The 18,649-nt window shown below is 37.8% G+C and overlaps 1 protein-coding gene across 1 annotated transcript; it reads left to right on the top strand.

Moving 5' to 3' along the window:
* The first annotated feature begins 13,009 nt into the window (after positions 1-13,009).
* LOC141713182 (protein sym-1) lies at positions 13,010-18,416 on the top strand. Its single transcript, XM_074516473.1, has 8 exons — positions 13,010-13,479; positions 13,870-13,957; positions 15,797-15,891; positions 16,329-16,401; positions 16,497-16,589; positions 16,724-16,810; positions 17,230-17,310; positions 18,044-18,416. Exons 1-7 carry the CDS (start codon positions 13,124-13,126, stop codon positions 17,305-17,307), a joined length of 870 nt encoding a protein of 289 aa, XP_074372574.1. The 5' UTR covers positions 13,010-13,123; the 3' UTR covers positions 17,308-17,310; positions 18,044-18,416.
* The last annotated feature ends 233 nt before the right edge of the window (positions 18,417-18,649 follow it).

Raw genomic sequence — 18,649 nt, 5'->3', positions numbered from 1 at the left:
TTCTCACCGGAGTAACATTATAATGTCTGATTTAACTCTCATATATTCTTAGGGGCATTATAAATGTTACCCGATAATTAAATCCTTAGACAAACAAAAGCTAGATCATTGTATAGGATTTAATTTGTTGATCTTTGTAGAAGCTAGGAACTTTATTGTTCTTAGATTGTAGCTTGGTTAATTTATTTACCGGAATTTAGCAACACCCTCACGGATTTATATATAAATATATATTTCCCCGAATATCCTGTGTTCCTCGTTTTATTGTTCCAAACACTATTCACCTCAAGAACACGGAACCACTAACCGAGCACTAAATTTTATATCCGCAAAAGATTCGAAAGAATTTTTTAATTTAGTGAGTATCGTATTCAACCCCCCTTCTACGATACTTCGGGACCTAACAGACGGATTTGTAGAGCTCTACTTGGCTGAAGAGTTGCATCTCGAGAATGCTAAGAATACCTAGAAAAAAGCTCTCGTGCCTCCCGGTTTTGGGTAAAGCCAACCAACTCCTCCTTAGCAAGAGCATGAGAAGATTCCTCATCATTCTACTGATCCTTGAAGAAAAGCTTTGCTTCGCATGCTGCTCTTTTTATCTTACCTTGCTAAAGATTATTCTTTTTCAACAATGTTTTATAATGTTTTTATATTCAGGATTGATGTAAGTTTCTAGATTTGGGGTGTTGTTCCCCGGCAGTTTATGTTATTGTTGCATTCTTTTTCCTTTTGCTGATATAGCTACTAAATTGGCTCTATTTTTCCTTGTTCTTCAATATTGTGTTGAAATTTTTAGACACGGGGAGATCTTCTAAGTAAACAAGGAGATCTTCTAAGTAAACATGGCTTGTTTTTAATCGTCCCCGGGATGGGGTTTAAAAACTTTTAAAAACGAGAAAATTTTCTGAGTGCGCATGGGCTGTGTTTATTCATCCCCGAGATAGGGTCTAAAAACTTTAAAAATGATTTTTTTAAGTACACATTGCTTGTGTTTAATCATCCCCACGATGAGATTTAAAAACTATTAGAATGAGAATTTTTTTTAAAGTACACATGACTTGTGTTTAATCGTCCCCAGGATGAGGTTTAAAACTTTAAACAAGAAAATTCTCTAAGTACACATGTCTTGTGTTTAATCATCCCCGAAATGGGGTTTAAAAACTATTAAAATGAGAAAAAGAATCAAAATACACATGGTTTGTGTTTATTCATCCCTGGGATGGGGTTTAAAAACTATTAGAATGAGAAATTATTTTAAAAGTATACATGGCTTGTGTTTAATCGTCCCCGGGATGGGGTTTAAAACTTTAAACAAGAAAATTCTATAAGTACACATGGCTTGTGTTTAATCATCCTCGGGATGGGGTTTAAAACTTTAAACAAAAAAATTCTCTAAGTACGCATGGCCTGTGTTTAATCATCCCAGGAATGGGGTTTAAAACTATTAAAACAAGAAAAAAATAAAGTACACATGGCTTGTGTTTAATCATCCCCAAAATGGGGTTTAAAACTTTAAAATCAAAAAAATTCTCTAAGTACACATGGGTTGTGCTAAATATGCATAAAGAAATAGACACGCATATGTAGTCAAAATAGAGTATTTCATTGCAATGAATTACAATAGTAGCTATATTCCGAAGCGTAATTTTAAAGTAGGAACATAGTGCAGCTTTGAAGTTCTTATTTGTTGAAGAGATTCCTCTGGGATGTGACATCCATGTTTACTAATAGTAGTTTCCTTAGTCGAGCCCTGTGCCAGGTATTTGGGAGTTCTGTGTTATTTAGATAGCTCATCTTGTAGGTTTTCGGGCGTAGCACTTCTTTGATTTTTACGGTCCTTCCCAGTTAGGTTGTAGTTTACCTTGGATTGTTGGATCTGAAGCTTCTGTGTCCCGGAGAACCAAATCTCCAACTTCGTATTCTCTGATTGTGGCTTTCTTTCCGAAGCAGAGTCTTATCTTTTCTTTATATTTTTCTATTTTCTGAATAGTCATGTCCCTTACTTCCTCTAGTAGTTCAAGATTCGTCTTTAGGCCTTCTATGTTGAAAATTTCGTCGAAATGAATGACTTTGTGAGATGGAGATCTGGTTTCCACTGGGAGCCTGGCCTCCGATCCGTAAGCCAGTATAAAAGGGGTTTCCCCGGTGCATGTCCTTGGGGTAGTTCTGTATGACCACAAGATATTTGGGAGCTCATCTGGCCAAGCCTTTTTTTATTCTTCTAATCTTTTTTTCGAGTCCTCGGAGGATTGTCAAGTTTGTTACCTCCACTTATCCATTTCCTTTAGAATGTGCCACAAAAGACCTTTTGTGCTTTATTCCGAGCTCTTTGAGATATGCTTCAAAATCCTAGCCTATGATTTGGGGCCCGTTATCTGAGACCAACACCACCGAGATTCCAAACCTCATCACGATGGCGACCATAAATTTGATGCAATCTTGTTGATTGATTGTCCGCATTGCCTTTGCTTCGGCCCATTTCGTCATGTAATCAATAGCCACCAGAATGTAGCGTAGGTAACCCTTTGCCCGGGGAAAATGTCCTATAATGTCAATTCCCCATAAGCAAAGGGGATTGGGGAAAGTACTGAAGCAGGGAGATTCAGGCTTTGCTTTGGAACATTATTGAACATCTAACATCACTTGCATTTCTTTACATAGTCAACTGCATCGGTAGTGAATATTGGGCCAGTAGTACCATTGCCGGATTATCTTGTATGCTAAAGCCTTTTCTGCCAAGTGATCTCCATAGATGCCTTCATGTACCATTCTAAGATAGTAGTCGGCTTTATCCAGTTTCACACATTTGAGAGTTGGGGCTGAGAAATTTCATCTATAAAGTTTATCATCTTCCAGGAGAAAATGAGCAGCTTTGTGTTTCAAGTACTTGGCTTTGTTTTTGTCTTATGGGAGTGTTCCATATTTCAGGTAAGCTATAAAAGGGGTCATCCAGTTCTCCGGGCTGCTGATGCATAAGATTTTAACTTTTTCAGTGCTCGGGGCCCAGAGTTCTTCGAAATAAACTGACGAGCTTAGATTTCAAGAATTTTGAACTAGTTTGGAGATGTTAGGTCACACAACACTGTAGAAAGGGGTTGAATATAGTGTAGAATACAATCAAATCAATTTAGAACACAAGTAACAGAAAATAGATGTATTCAATTAAGTGAGGTTCTCTTGGATCAGCCTGAAATCTTGCACAAAGACAGGTAGCATACATGATATCAGGTCTACTTACAGTTAAATAAAGTAAAGAGCCAATCATACCTCTGTAGTTAGTAATATCTACTGATTTACCAGTATCCTTATCTAACTGGTTACAGTGGCCATGGGAGTGGATGTAGTTGAAAAATCTTACATTCCAAATTTCTTCAGTAAATTTCTGGTGTACTTGAATTTACAGATAAAAGTGCCTTCTTCATTTTGCTTAACTTGAAGGCCCAGAAAATAGCTGAGTTCTCCCATCATACTCATTTGATATCTTGACTGCATTAGATTTGCAAACCTCTCACAGAGTTTGGCATTTGTAGAACCAAATATGATATCATCAACATATATATGTACCAAAAGTAAGTCATTTCCATGGTTGAGGTAGGAATAAAGTCTTGTCAATTGTGCCTCTGTGAAATCCACTTTCCAGAAGGAAATTGAGCTAAAGTATCATACCATACTCTTGGAGCTTGCTTAAGGCCATAAAGTGCTTTGTCAAGCCTGTAGACATGATTGGGAACTTTAGGATCTACAAAGGCTGGAGGTTGTTCAACATATACCTCTTCTTCCAATTCTCCATTAAGAAAAGCACTTTTCACATCCATTTGAAAGACTTTAAACTTTTTGTGAGCAGCATAAGCCAAAAAGATCCTTATGGCTTCTAATCTAGCAACCGGTGCAAATGTTTCATCATAATCAATACCCTCCTGTTGAGAGTAGCCTTTAGCAACCAGCCTTGCTTTATTCCTTGTAATTATGTCATCACTATCAGTTTTGTTTCTGAACACCCATTTTGTGCCCACAACAGATCTATTCTTTGGTCTTGGCACTAGGGTTCAGACTTTATTTCTTTCAAATTCATTTAACTCTTCCTGCATTGTTTGCACCCAATCAGCATCTTGAAGAGCTTCTTCCACTTTCTTTGGTTCAGTCTGAGATAGAAAGGAATGATAGAGACATTCATTTGAAGTTGCAGTTCTAGTTCTGACACCTGCTTCAGGATCTCCAATGATTAAATTAGGTGTGTGTAATGTAGTCCACTTCCTTGCAGATGGAAGTTGATCTCTAGAACTGGATCCTCCCTCATGATCCATGTTGTCTCCATTAGCATTTTCTGATGCTCCCCTTGTAGTTATGCTCTCTAAGACTTCAGAATTTGAGTTTGATTTTTCAGGAGTTGATGAATCAGAGCTTCCAGAATTATCAGAATTTAGCTCATCAGAACTAGATGAATCAGCACTTGAAGAGCCAGTGACAGGTTCTGATGCTTCTTTAGAGTCTTGAGATGTGGTAGGATCTTCAGTTTTCTCCCCCTTGGATAGGTGCATTTTCCTTTGGAGTTGTTACCACAGATTCAATGACATCAGTACTTACAGGTTCAGAGTTTAAGTCATCATAATTTACAGAATTCAGAATTTAAGTCTTTATTCTCAAATCTCAGCTGATCATGATCATTGAAATCTTCAAGTCCAGTAATCTTCTTATCATCAAAAGAGACATTGATAGATTCCATGACAACCCCTGTTCTTAAATTGTAGACTCTGAAGGCTTTTGTGGAAAGTGGATATCCAACAAAAATTCCTTCATCAGCTTTTAGATCGAGTTTTGACAGCTGCTCAGGATGAGTCTTAAGAACAAAACACTTGCAACCAAATACATGAAAGTATTTCAGATTTGGCTTCTATTTCTTCACCATCTCATATGGTGTTTTTCCATGCTTGTTTATGAGTGTAGCATTCTATGTAAAACAAGCAGTCTGCACAGCTTCAACCCAAACATAGGTTGGCAGCTTTGCTTCATCAAGCATAGTTCGTGCAGCTTCAATGAGAGTCATGTTCTTTCTTTCTACAACTCCATTTTGCTGAGGAGTTCCAGGTGCAGAAAATTCTTGTTTGACTCCATGCTCTTTGCAGAACTCTTCCATACTTGAATTCTTGAATTCAGTGCCATTATCACTCCTTATTATTTTAACAGAATCTTTGACCAACTTATCCAGCTGTCTAACATGATCAGTTAGAGTAAATGCAGTTTCATTCTTCTTGTGCAAGAAGTACACCCAAGTGTACCTTGTGAACTCGTCCACTATAACCTATGGCATATTTCTTCTCTGCAATAGACATGACATTGACTGGACCAAATAGATCAACATGCATTAAGTGATAAGGCTCAAGAATTGATGACTCAGTTTTTCTCTTGAAAGAAGATTTTCTTTGTTTTGCCTTTTGACATGAATCACAAAGGCCATTAGGAGCAAATATTGATTTTAGGAGTCATTTCACAAGATCTTTCTTTACAAGCTCATTTATGTTGTTGAAGTTTAAATGAGAGAGTCTTTTGTGCCAATTCATCTCTAACATAAAAAGCATCATCTCTCTCTTTCTGAGTTTGATGGAACATAACTAACTCCTTTTCTAAATAATCATTCCTTTTCTTAAAAGCAAGATTTTCAGAAGTTAATCTTTCACATATTAAAGTTTGATCTATTTACTTAATAAACATGGTTTTAAGATAGAATCTCAACTCAGTAATATCATTGTATGAAACACATAAGTTGTTTGAGGTACCTTTAACTCAAGCAGTTTCAGGGCTGCCATCAGCATTTACCAACAAGGCATAGTTCACCTCATCTTCAGAATCTGAAGTGTATGTCCAGCTTTTCTTCTTTGTGACAAGTGCCTTGCCTTTGTCACTCTTTCCTTTCTTACAGTCAGGAGATATGTGGCCTCTTTCACCACAATTGTAGCATTTGACATTTGAGTAATCTCCTCTGTCAGACTTTCCTCCTCTGCCTTCAGATTTTCTGAATCCCTTCTTATCAGAACTTCCACCTTTCTTGAAAAACTTCTTTCCCCTTCTGAATTTCCTGTAGGCTATCTTTGTGATACCATTCACCATAAGAGCACACAATTTCATCATCTCTTCATCAGTATCTACTTCAGGTAAACTTTTAGTTTCTGAATCATCATCATCAGAACTTGATGATTCTGAATCAGACTTTGTGATGAGAGCTTTTCCTTTGCCTTTCTTTGAGACAACTACTTTGGGGAATTCCTCCTCAGCCTTAAGAGCAACTGTTCTTGACTTTCTCCCTTGTCTCTTACTTCTTTGATCCATCTCAAGTTCATAAGTCTTGAGCATACCATAAATTTCATCAAGAGTAGTTTCATCAAGAGCATAGTTGTCTCTTATAATAGTAGCCTTCAAATCCCAACTTTTAGGAAGATCTAAAAGGAATTTTAGATTTGAATCTTCAAGATCATATTCCTTGTCCACCATGACAGATCATTCAAGAGTTTGATAAACCTGTCATATAAGTCAGTTAATGACTCATCACTTTTTGAGTCAAAGTGCTCATACTCTTGAGTGAGTATAGTCCTCCTGTTCTTCTTGATTGCATCAGTTCCCTGGCATCTTGTCTCCAAAGCATCCCATATCTCCTTTGCAGTCTTACAGTGAATTACCCTGTTTGACATGACATTATCAATGGCACTATGCAGCAAATGCCTTACCTTTGCATCCTTGGCAATGGATGAGATATCTTCAGTTGTATACTCACTTTTCTCCTTTGGTATGGTCTTTGTTGGCTGATCTGCAACTACAACAGAGAGCTTGGTTGGCTTATGTGGTCCTTCATTAATTCTGTCAAGGTATTCAGGATCTGTAGCTTCCAGAAACATAGCCATCTTCACTTTCCATATGGGGTACTGAGAAGGTCTCAGTATGGGAACCCTAATAGTCTCATATCGACTATGGATTTGAGTCTTTTGAGTTTCTTCAGTTTTGGCGGGCTTGGTTGGATTTTCTGCTTCTTCAGACATGATTGTTTTGGATCTTTACTATATGTGTGTTAACAGATAGGCTCTGATACCACTTGTTAGGTCACACAACACTGTAGAAGGGGGTTGAATACAGTATAGAATACAATCAAATCGATTTAGAACACAAGTAATAGAAAATAGATGTATTCGATATAATAAACTCTGTTACAATGGAACTGTCCTCTCTCAGTGATGAACAAATATCACGAGAGCTGCTAGGTTACAATGTATGATCTTCTCGATAATGATAACACATATAGTGTAAACCTATATCTGTGTTTATATAGTACACGGTTACAAGATAACTTCTAATTGATATGGAATATAATTCTGTCTCCTAAAATATATCAATCAGATATCTTATATAATATTTCTAGTCCTCTAACTCTTTTCTTGCATATCTTCTTCTGTATTAGTCTCAATATTCTACTGTTAAGCAGCTTCCTTCCTTAACTGTAACTCCTCTCGTACTTAAGTTCTGATATGACCTTAAGTCCTGATATGACACTAAGTCCTGACTTCCAGTGAGTACTGATTCCAGTAAGTACTGATATTTCCTGTTTGTTAAGATCTGAAAACTAAACATGAAACATATTAGACATGACATCTCAAATATATCTAACAGGAGAGCTAATCTGCCTTAGTGTTTTCCTCTCTATTAATTTGTAGGGTGGTTGTATCCGGGATGGTTTCCAGGATATTCCTTACCATGGCTTGGTATTGTGCTAGTTTATGGTCTTTGACAATGTACTCTCTGTTTTTCTGCTTGACCACAATCTAGGAATCATTATGGATGACTAGACTTTTCACCCGGAGGGATTTTTCTAGTCTGAGTCTAGAGAGTAGGGCTTCATACTCAACTTGGTTATTAGTTGCTTTGAAGGCGAAACTGATTGCATGCTGAATTGTGAACCCTTCGGGACTAGTAAGGATGAGACTGACTCCTGGTCTTTCGGCTGTTGCCGAACCATCTACATATAATGTCCATGCATTTTTAATCTGAGGTTTATCTTCAACTATAGTTTCTGCCGTTAATGGAGAGGATTTAGGGAAAGTACATTCCATAACAAATTCTGCAATATCTTGAGCTTTTATTGTCGTTCAGGGTACAAACTTAATATTAAACTGACTTAGTTCGATTTCCCAATTGACCTACCTCCCGGATGCATCGAGTTTGTGAATGATCTTTCTTAGAGGTTGGTATGTAACCAATTTGATTTCTCGGCCTTGGAAGTATTGCCTTATCTTCCTACTTGCATGCACGAGGGTCAAGGCAAACTTTTCCAAGTTTGGGTACCGAGTTTCAGCATCTTTGAGAACTTGACTCACATGGTATACAGGGCTTTGGGTTCCTTTTTCTTCTCGGATGAGCGCGGAAGAGATGGCCTTTGGACCGGCCGCTATGGAGAGAGAGAGGGAGAGAGGCTCTCTAGGTTCTGATTTAGATAGGATTAGAGGGTCCATAAGATGTTTCTTGAATTCTTCAAATAAGATGTTGCACTCTAGGGTCCATTCTATTAGTTTTTTATTTCAGGCTCCTTTACGCAATTCGAAGAATGGAAGACATCACTCCTCAAGTTTTGAGATAAACCTGTGCAGTGCTGCAAGGTATCTTGCCAGCTTCTAAATATCTTTCTGGGTTCGGGGAACTTTCATTTCCATGATTGCGTTTATCTTCTCCGAATTTGCTTCAATTTCTTTTTCGCTAACCAGGAATACCAAAAACTTTCCATTGGCACCACAAATACACATTTTCCGGATTTAACTACATATTATGTTTCCTAAGTTGTCAAAACATTATTTGAGATCTTTAATCTGGTCCGGGACAGTTGTGAACTTGGAGATCATGTCATCGACGTATGACTCCATATTTCTCCCCAGTTGACTTTTAAAAATTATGTTCATCATTTTCTGGTAGGCTACTCCGGCATTGATGAGTCTGAATGGCATCATGATAAAAGCATATACAGCGCGGTGAGTTATGAAGGCTGTTTTTGCAATGTCCTTTGGATTCATCTTGACCTGGTTGTATCCGGAAAAAACATCCATAAATATTATTATGACATATCCCACCATTGCATCAATCAATTGATTGATGCTAGGGAGAGGGTATGAATCTTTTGGGCATGTTGAATTCAGACTCGTGTAGTCAACACACATCCTCCATTTTCCATTCGATTTCTTGACAAGTACCGCATTAGCCAGCCAATCCGGATACATAATTTCGTAAATGATAATTTCCTTAAGTTTTTTTATTTCTTCATCGATTGCTTGTTGACGCTTCAGAATGAAATTTCTCCGTTTTTGTTTGATTGGCCTTTGCTTGGGATCAACATCTAAGTTATGCATTGCTACTGATTCGTCAATTTGGGGAATATCCTCGAACTCCATGCTAATACATCAGCATATTCCTTCAACAAGTCAATGAGTTCTTTCTGAAAGGTTGCTTCTAGACCCTTTCCAGTTTTCAACTTCCGGGTGGGGTCCCTGGGGTCAAATTTGACATCTATTATTTGTGTGGCTGGTTCGACCTTGGTTTTCTCCTTTGTTTCAACAAACTTTTAAATTCAGGCATCTGCTTTGGTTATGTTATATCTCGAATATCTATAATGTTCACGTCCAATTTTTGTCTTTTACTGAGATGTTCCCGGTACATCTTTCGGCTTTGTCCTTTGGGTAGGGACAAAGCCTTCTTTCTATTCTCAGGCTCCATCCCAGCCATGACTAGGGCTTGTCCGTAACACCTGTTTGCCATATCTTTATCTCTTTTGAGCTCCCCGACCCCGTCTGGGGTAGGGAATTTGAGTTTTAGGTGTATGGTTGATGGGATATCCCGGAGTTTTGTGATGGTCGGCCTTCCCAAGATCATATTGTAAGATGATGTTTCATTTATCAGATATAACTTCATGACATGGGAGACTTATCGCGGGGCGGTTCTGGAAGTGACAGGGAGATAAATTACACCCCGGATGAGGATCATAGAGTTTCCAAAGCCGTATAGGGGGTCTTCGAGGCAGGGGTCCCTGCGTATATGGCCCAGTTTCATTCGGTTGAGTGTATGTTCAAAAACTATGTTTACAGATGACCCATTGTCAATTAGAATCCTTTTTACTTCATTCTCTACAATATTCAGGGTTACTATCAATGTTTGGTTATGCTTCGGGTTCAAGCCCTTATAGTCGGAGTAAGAAAATTAGATCGGTTCATTTTGGTAGGACTGGATTATCATGACGTCATTGTCCATATCCGGGCTCCGGGGTGGTGATGTCGTGCGTCCTATGACAATATTGACCACGTGCTTGCCGCTTCCTTGCGCTTTGTTTTGGGCTTTCTCTGCACATCTTGGTTCTTATTTTCTTTTTTGATTTGATCTTCAATGAACATTTTGAAGGAAAAACAGTTTTCTGTCGTGTGTCCATGGTCTTCATGGTATCCTTAGTGTTTATCTCTTGCCCTGTTCTCTGAGGGTACGAGTAGAGGTTTCAGGGGTTTGTAGAAGGGCTTCCCATTAACTTCCCTTAAGATATCAGCCTGAGACCTGTTGAGGGGTGTCCATTCGGGTTTGGTTTGGGTTATATTTTGGCTCTTGGTTTTCTATCATTCTTCTCGGGTCCTGTGTAACCACTCCGGGATTGGGTTCTCTGGGAGTGTTGAATGTAGTTGGACTACCTGTCGACTTTGAACCTTTTGTCTTTTCTGTAGGATAAACGCCTTTCTGAGGACTCATCATCGTCATTGATCCTTCGATTCATCTTCATGGATTTGAGGAAATCATTCTCCCTTATGAACTTTGAGGCCATGGCATATGCCGAGGCAAGACTCTGGGATTCTCAATGGATTAAGTCTTTGACATATCCTTCACATGATACCGGGTGCAAGTTTCTCTGAAAGATGTTGATGATCTTTTTTTCTTTCAGGTTGGAGAGTTGATTGAAACTTCTTGGAATCTCTTGATGAATTCGGGAAGCGATTCTTTGCTCTTTAGTTGAATTGTTTCCAAATGGCACATCTGCAATTCGTTCATGCGATTAGCCCAGAATCTATTTAGAAAGATCTCTCGAAAGTCTTTTCATGAGTCCACATTCCGGGATGGAATACTGCTAAACCATTTTTGAGCTCCGCTCTTCAGTGTTGACGCGAAGAAACGGCACCTTGTAAGGTCACTGTAGTCGTGGATGTTTGAGAATCGTTTGAAGTAGTTAAAGTTCTCTTCGGGGTAAGCCAACCTATCAAAGGAGTCGAAGTTGAAATGTTTGATCCATGATTCATGGGGAGCGAATTCCAGCTCTCTAGTTAAAGGGGTGGATGTCGCCCTTACTTTCATATCGCCTTCAACTTTTCTCTTCAAATCACGCAGGGCCCGGGCCATCTGCTCCTGCTTTGTTTCCTTTTCGGGTTCAGAGTCGGAAGAAGAGACAAAGATTCTATGGGCCTTTCTCTTCAACTTTGCTTCTTCTTCTAGGATTTCTTTCTCAATTGCTACCTTAATTTTTGCCTTTTGTTTTCTCCGGATTCGGTCCCGGAGTGTTGCCCTTTGAATCTCTTCCCGGACGTCATCATTTGGCCTTTACAGGTTTTTAGCAATTCGATTTAGGGATTGAGCCACGGGTTTCCCCGAAATTCTCTTCTTGAACCCAACGGGGTTTTGGTTCTGAGTGTTTTTTCTCTTATACCGGCTTGAATCTGTTTTGGGGTCATGTATCCCCGGGGATTTTCAGAGGTTTCAGCATATTTGTGAGCTGCCTTTTCAATACTCAAGTTTTGATCTTCTGGTTGGAGGGCTTGAGGCGAAGTACGGGTTATGAGGATCCCATCTTCAGTCTTCTCAACTTCTCCATCCTCGGGTGGGACAGAGGCAATCGGAACTGGTCCAGAGGCGGTAACCTTGCTTTCTCTTGTAGTCATTATGCTCAATACCAAGTAAGAATAGAACTAAATTTGTGGTAATCACAGTATAACTAAATATATGCCCATAAAATACAATAACCACTGCGAAATTAGATTTACTAATGATGTCTTAAAAGTATGAATGCTAAACAAAGTAAATCTAGGAAATTCAAAGTAATAATTTTACCGAGGTATGAGATTCTGATCTCCTGGGCGGAGTAACGTGACTGAAATTAACAACACCACTGAATGGTGGTTCCGTCCCTCCTTCTAGCGTCAATGATAACTCCAATTCTTTCCCGGACTCCTCTCATTTCCCTATCCCGATTCAGCTTCTATTTGTGCATAAAATGAGGATACGAGAGGTTGAGTTGTTGGTTGGGCTCTTGTAAAACAGAACCAAATGGAGGTGGCATCCTCGCGGCACCTCCACCATAAGGATGAGAAAAGGGGTTTGTAGAGAAGAAGGGTATAATATGAATTATTTGAATATATGTGGTGTGTGTGTATATATGTGCAAGAGAATAGAAGAAGTAACCTCCAAAATCCCTTTTTGGGGTCTTTTATAAGCTTCCAGTTTAGGATTTTGGGGGTTCGTACCTTTTTATCTCGGCCGTTGGTGGTTTTTGGAAGGTGGACACCTGGACGCTCCATTAGACGTGTCCAGCTGTCCTCTAGTTGGGATATCCTGACGTATTGACACATGGACGTCTGAGATGTTGCCATGTTCTTGTGAGCATTTGAGGGTTGTTACCTTCCTGAGCTACTTCCACGTGTTCGGGGACCATTCGAACTGGGCTTAGATCTACTTTTACTGTGTTTTCGTTGTATTGTTTGGATCTAATTATATTATGACCTATCAGGCGAAAATGGACCGGCTTGGATCAATAGTTAGGAAATCCACGTGCAAATGATTGGTTGTTAAAAGATATTCTTGATGATATATTATAATAAATATGATATACATTTTTTTCTCATTAATTAATATCTTTTATAGAAAATTTTGTTAATAGTTTGTAATTTTAAGGGAGCGGAATTTAGATATTTAAATTTCTGTAACTTCAGTGCCTTCTTTTTTTTCATGATTATTCTTTCTCCGGTACTCACCGGTCCAAAGTCCAAACACGCCCTTGTTTTATTATGTTGTTGAAAAACCTTAGATAAACCCCTTCCCTTTTATTTCTCCAGTTAAAGCTAACTTTATAAAGATGGCATTAAACCCTGTAATCTTGACATGTAAATCACCTAAATTCTATCGATTTTCAGGAATCTCACCCAAACCCAGTTCACATTTCGGTTCTAAGACCCGAATTCCAGCTTACCCATTTCAAGCTTGTGCATTTAGGAGCAGTTTTTTAGCTAATTATGAAGCCCCATCTGGTTTGAGTCTTTTGGGTCGGTCTAAAATTGGGTTTAGAAAAATGGGTTGTGATTGGATTAAGGTTTTTGCTGTTGATGGGGGTGGTTCTGGTGGATTTAGTGGTGGTTTTGGTGATGGTAGCTCTGGCGGTGGCGGCGATAGTGGTGGTAGTGATGGTGAGAAGAAGTGGTCACTTGTTTCATGGTAATTTCTGGCTCATTTCTGTTTGTTTTGTTTCTTGAATGTGTGTGTGCGTGTGACTGTGTGTGCATTGTTGTCATTTACGTATAGGAGTCCTGTGAAAGTGTGGATGTTAATGAACCTTATTTTATTGATTATTTGATGTTTTTTGTGTAAAAATAATGTGCAAGGGCTGTGTTTTTTTTACGTGGTCATCGAATATTCAAATCCCAGTATTCCACCAGAATATATTTTATATGATGAATAATAGTTTTTCTAGAGGGTTGTTTTTCTTAGGTAATTTAGGACATTGAGTAAAAGTATGTATGTGCGCGTGTTGCTGCAGCCATCATGTGCTTGTCTTAGTATCTCATCAAGAAAATAAGTTACTACCATTTTTGTTTTACATTGTAGGTATTTGGCTCTTCTAGAAAATCATCCTGTGTTGACAAAGGCTGTTACATCTGCATTGCTGAATTTAGTTGGAGATCTAATCTGTCAGGTAGACCTTTGTGGTCCTCAACTTTTTTTATACTAGTTAATTGGAAATATGTATCGCCTACAGAAAAATTTTCACAATCTTCACAGGCAGATGAGGTCATAGTTTCTCCATTATTGGCTATACTTACCAATTCGGGTACCACTGTGGATGTTAGGAAGAATGTAATATCCAGGTAGTAAATTGGTTGTAAATTTAATCTCCAGGCTGTCCATTTAATTGGTTCACTAGAAAACCTGTCATACCAGACTACTAAGACTAGCATTGTCACAATTCTTTTCCGTTGAAATTCCAAGATCCTGAGATTTTGATTATGTAATGATGTGCGTCTCAGAAGAATTTATAAATGCATGTATAAGGCTCCACAAAAACATTGTACTCGAGCATATCATGTACAAAGAAATGGTCCTATGAATGAGGGAATGTCTAACAAACAGTTTGATGCATCATTAGTATTGGATTTTGAAGCGACCAACTCATACAATTAGGACCTCTATATGGTTTTATTCCGTTGTTCGTTTCGGAGGTTATGTTCTTTTTTGCTTTTTTTGAGCTTCTTCTCATTCCTCTTTGGAACCTACGGTAGAGATCGGAGGTATTTGGCCCCCAAAAGGGATTGGGATTTTAGATCCTTGGGAAATCCCTTTTTCTAATCGCCGGAGTACATCCTAAAGAGATACCACTTCCTCGTGAATTTATCTTGAATCGGGATTTTTTGGCTCAATTTTATCCCAGTTTTACTGAGGGAGCAACTCCCCTTTCAACTTGAATTGGTCAAAATATTCAGACATTCTTACTTATCATGGAAGATTAGAGCCAATGAGGTTTCTGTGTTAGGTCTATTATCGCATTTTATAAGCTGTTGTGTAGGAGAAAGCAGCTTACTTAATTATTCTGATAACATTTGGGTTAAGTACCAAATTGGCCACTATATAACTAGCAAAATATCAAATTTACCACTGACTAATTTGGAATCTCAAATCGATTACTGTCAAAACAAAATCGCTGATTTTCGGTTGTAAATTTGAGATTTCTTTAGCTTATCACCACTTAAAAGTGGTCAATTTGAGACCCCGCCGACGTAAAGTAGCCAATATGAGATCCCGAATTTGTCGGTGGTAAATTTGAAACTTTAACTTGATAATTAACCCGATTACAATTAAACTTTTTAGTTTGTGTTGTTGAGAGACCAAGATGACACTTTGAGTCGAGGAAGATTATGCAAGAATGTCCAACTTTCTTCAGTGATCAACTGAGATGGAGCACAATAGAGAATGTAGCCAAACTCTTACATTTTGAGGATTGCTTAACCTATTGAACAAGCTCTCAGTTACCACACTTTAAAGCTCTTATTTAGGTTTATAAAGTCTTTAAAAAAACACGAGATGAGTAATACTATTTTAGCATTGAAATGACTTCCAGAATTTCTGGGATTTGTTAGAGTAGTCAGGTTTTTTATAAGATAAAACTGAATCTCTTGATTCTGATGCATTTCCTTACGTGTCTTTTCAAGTTCAGCAATCTCGAAAGTCTGATCATGTCATTTAGATGTTACTTCTTGACTTCCTGTGGTTAGCCTCTTTCACCAATCCTCTTCAATAGTTGGAGAACCATTAATTTATATTTTTAATAAATGGTTCATATTAAACTCAACTAAATTGGAATTTGAAATAATAGAATACGATGTTAATCCTTCTCCTTCAACTGTTTAATTGGTGTTGCCAGTTGCCACTGATGATTGCCCCAAGACTCTACGAGTTGTATGCATATGACTTCGTATTTTAAATAATAAATTAGCAACTTTTTTGCTACTGCACTGATATCAGTAGTTATCTGCTGCAGCTTTTGATTGACAAAGTGCCATCTCTAGATCTGAAGAGGATGTTTCTATTCACATTTTTGGGACTGGCGTTGGTGGGTCCAACATTGCACTTCTGGTAATGGTCGTGCATATTATTGCCATTATGTTATTTTACTCATTTTAGAAAATATTGCATCCTTTTTTATATCTGTTATTCTTTGATTTTTGATTTTATACTTTACGTGCTGTGAGAATTTCGGTTTACTCATCATCAAAATCTATAACTATTATCTACACACTGTGGGCATCGAGGATAAGTGCATATAGCGCCAATATGACTCATTTCTGTTATCAGATCCTAACCACCTAGGACAAATAGGCCATAGGTGAGACATATTATGGTGTGAAACTGAAGGATGAAATGAGCATCTATCTTCCGAGAGAGATACTCGAAAGTAAAGACTTAAATGCAAGAACAAGTTTTATTGCTTTCAGCGTGTATGTTATTATGTCTGTATTTGAAGTTTGAACGCTTGAATGCAAGTAATCCACTTTCATTTTGGGTGTGTGTAGGTATTTATATCTAAGTAAATTGGTGACGACACCTGGAGCATCAGGTGCTTTCTTACGCCTTGTTATTGATCAGGTTAGCATTGAATTCCGAAATAGTTGGTTTGTTGAAACCTCTCTACAATATAATTCGTCATGCATTTCGTACTGACCATAATGGACTATTTACAGTTTATTTTTGCACCTACATTCGTTGGAGTCTTCTTATCTGCATTGTTGACACTTGAAGGAAGGCCATCACAAGTGATGCAAAAGCTTCAACAGGTGTTTTTTTTAGTTCATTATATATCAAAGCATTTCAAGCAATCGGAACAACTATCAGTGATAGCATTGTTTAAAGAATTACTAACAGATTGTTTTGACTGTAGCATATGTTAACTTTGACCTTTAACTTGTAGGATTGGTTCTCTTCTGTTCTTGCAAACTGGAAATTGTGGATACCTTTTCAGTTTCTTAACTTTCTAATTGTTCCGCAACAGTTTCAGGTATGGTAGTCAATCTACTCGTTTTGCTCTTGCATTTCATCTCATATGCTAATCTATCTAAAATATATGGTTCATTGGTAAACAATGGAAATTACAAAACAAACTAAGTAATCCCTTTCAATTATTGACTGCTACAACATTGCAAGTACTGTTGTCCACATTATTTCATTTATTATTACATTCCTTTATTAACAATAGTTGATAATTGTAAATTGTCTTTCTGAGTATCTTACACTTTTTTATTTGAATAACTTTATCCCGAAAGGAGGAATCTTTTTTATTTGTTCGTGTGTAATTTTGGAAAGTTACAGGTTGAGAAGTTCTGATAGCAATAGAAAAAGAAGAATCTACATTTTGCATCGATTTCCTTGATGCTTATTACAATTTAACTTTTTACTTGCTACTTGGTCATGATACAGGTCCTTGCAGCTAACTTCATTGCTTTAATTTGGAACGTGATTCTCTCATATAAAGCTCACAAACAAGTTGTTGCATGATAGGTATATCTCTTAACTAAGAACAAACAAGAAGTCTGTTCCAACTAATTTTTAGTGTTGTGTTTGGTTGGGGTGAATGAAATTTGATGGGAAGAATTGAAATTTGTACTGTGGGTAAATGTTTATATTTTCATTCCTTCATATCATTCCTGGCAATCTGTTCTGGACTATAGCTCAAATGGCCTTACCAATTTGAGAGAGAATTCTACAGTCTCCCTTTTACTTGCAAACTTCATCTAAAGAAAATTTGCACTCACTATTTTGTGTTTACTCTTTCCCCTCTTGCATCATTTCTTCTCCTTTAAACTTTGTTCATAATTTTTTCATTCCACTACTTCCCCATTCCATTCTCCAACCAAGCGCACCATAGCATTTTGACATGGTTTATGACTCTCGTAAAGATATAATAGTACTTCCTGAATTTATGATAACCATATTAAGACAATAGAGTTAATTAAATGACCGGTTAGCGAGCGCAAATTGTGCAAACTGTCGATATAAATCAATATGTATGATGTATCCTAGATTTACTCCGTCCCATTCCCTGGAAAATCGCCAATTCTACAAATTCTATGATTACAAGTAAGTTCATGAGATTGATCCTCTGATATAGGTAACCTGTGTAAAATGAGAAAGGTAAAAAAAACTGGTTCAAAATTCAGTGTCAACAGTGAACATGGTAAGACACGAAAAAAATCCTTTTTGAGTAATTAACATTTTTGTCTTAAATATGCAGTTTGGTGCAGAATCTTAATGTATTGGACTTGATCTAGGATTTGCGCTCTGCTTGAAAGTCTTGCAAGGAAGTCTGTGAATAATCTTTCAAAGAATGGGGGCGGAATGACTCTGACAAGTTTTGGACTGTCCTTTATGAGTATCTAGTCTGTATGTAGTGTACTGCAACCATCTTCTCTTGAATGTTGCCTAGTAGTCCATAGAATTTTGGTTGTCCTCCAAAATCTTGCGAGGAGGTTTTTAAGCTTATGTTTTAAAGGACAGAGCACCATTTTTTTTTGTTGACTTCTCTTTACAGGAAAAATAAGCAGAATTTGCATTATTAGCCCCCCTCCCTTGTATAGTATGAACCGTAGCCTGAAGGTTGAGGAAGACTTGTGTTGGTGCAACGGTTAAAGTGTTTGGGAGAAACTCAAGAGTTCGACTCGTGGGTGCGTGTGTTCAACTATCAAATATGAAAAAGGATTTATGAACCGACTCTAGGTTTCTTGAGGAAGCTTCCAAGCGTGGGCGGCAATAAGCAAGCTGTCTGTTTGTTTTTCTTCATTTTTGATATTTCCAAACCTAAAAATGTAGACATTAAAAAACCAAGGTTAAGAGAATCCTA

Source organism: Apium graveolens, chromosome 3, assembly GCF_009905375.1.
Source record: "Apium graveolens cultivar Ventura chromosome 3, ASM990537v1, whole genome shotgun sequence".
NCBI lineage: Eukaryota > Viridiplantae > Streptophyta > Magnoliopsida > Apiales > Apiaceae > Apium > Apium graveolens.
This window is presented reverse-complemented; position numbering and strand designations above follow the sequence as displayed.

Excerpts from the sequence above, each read along its gene's own strand:
- LOC141713182 (XM_074516473.1), top strand. The coding sequence starts at position 13,124 with ATGGCATTAAACCCTGTAATCTTGACATGTAAATCACCTAAATTCTAT. Across the intron at positions 16,402-16,496 it reads TACGCCTTGTTATTGATCAG|TTTATTTTTGCACCTACATT; the intron begins GTTAGCATTGAA and ends GACTATTTACAG. Across the intron at positions 16,811-17,229 it reads TTGTTCCGCAACAGTTTCAG|GTCCTTGCAGCTAACTTCAT; the intron begins GTATGGTAGTCA and ends GTCATGATACAG.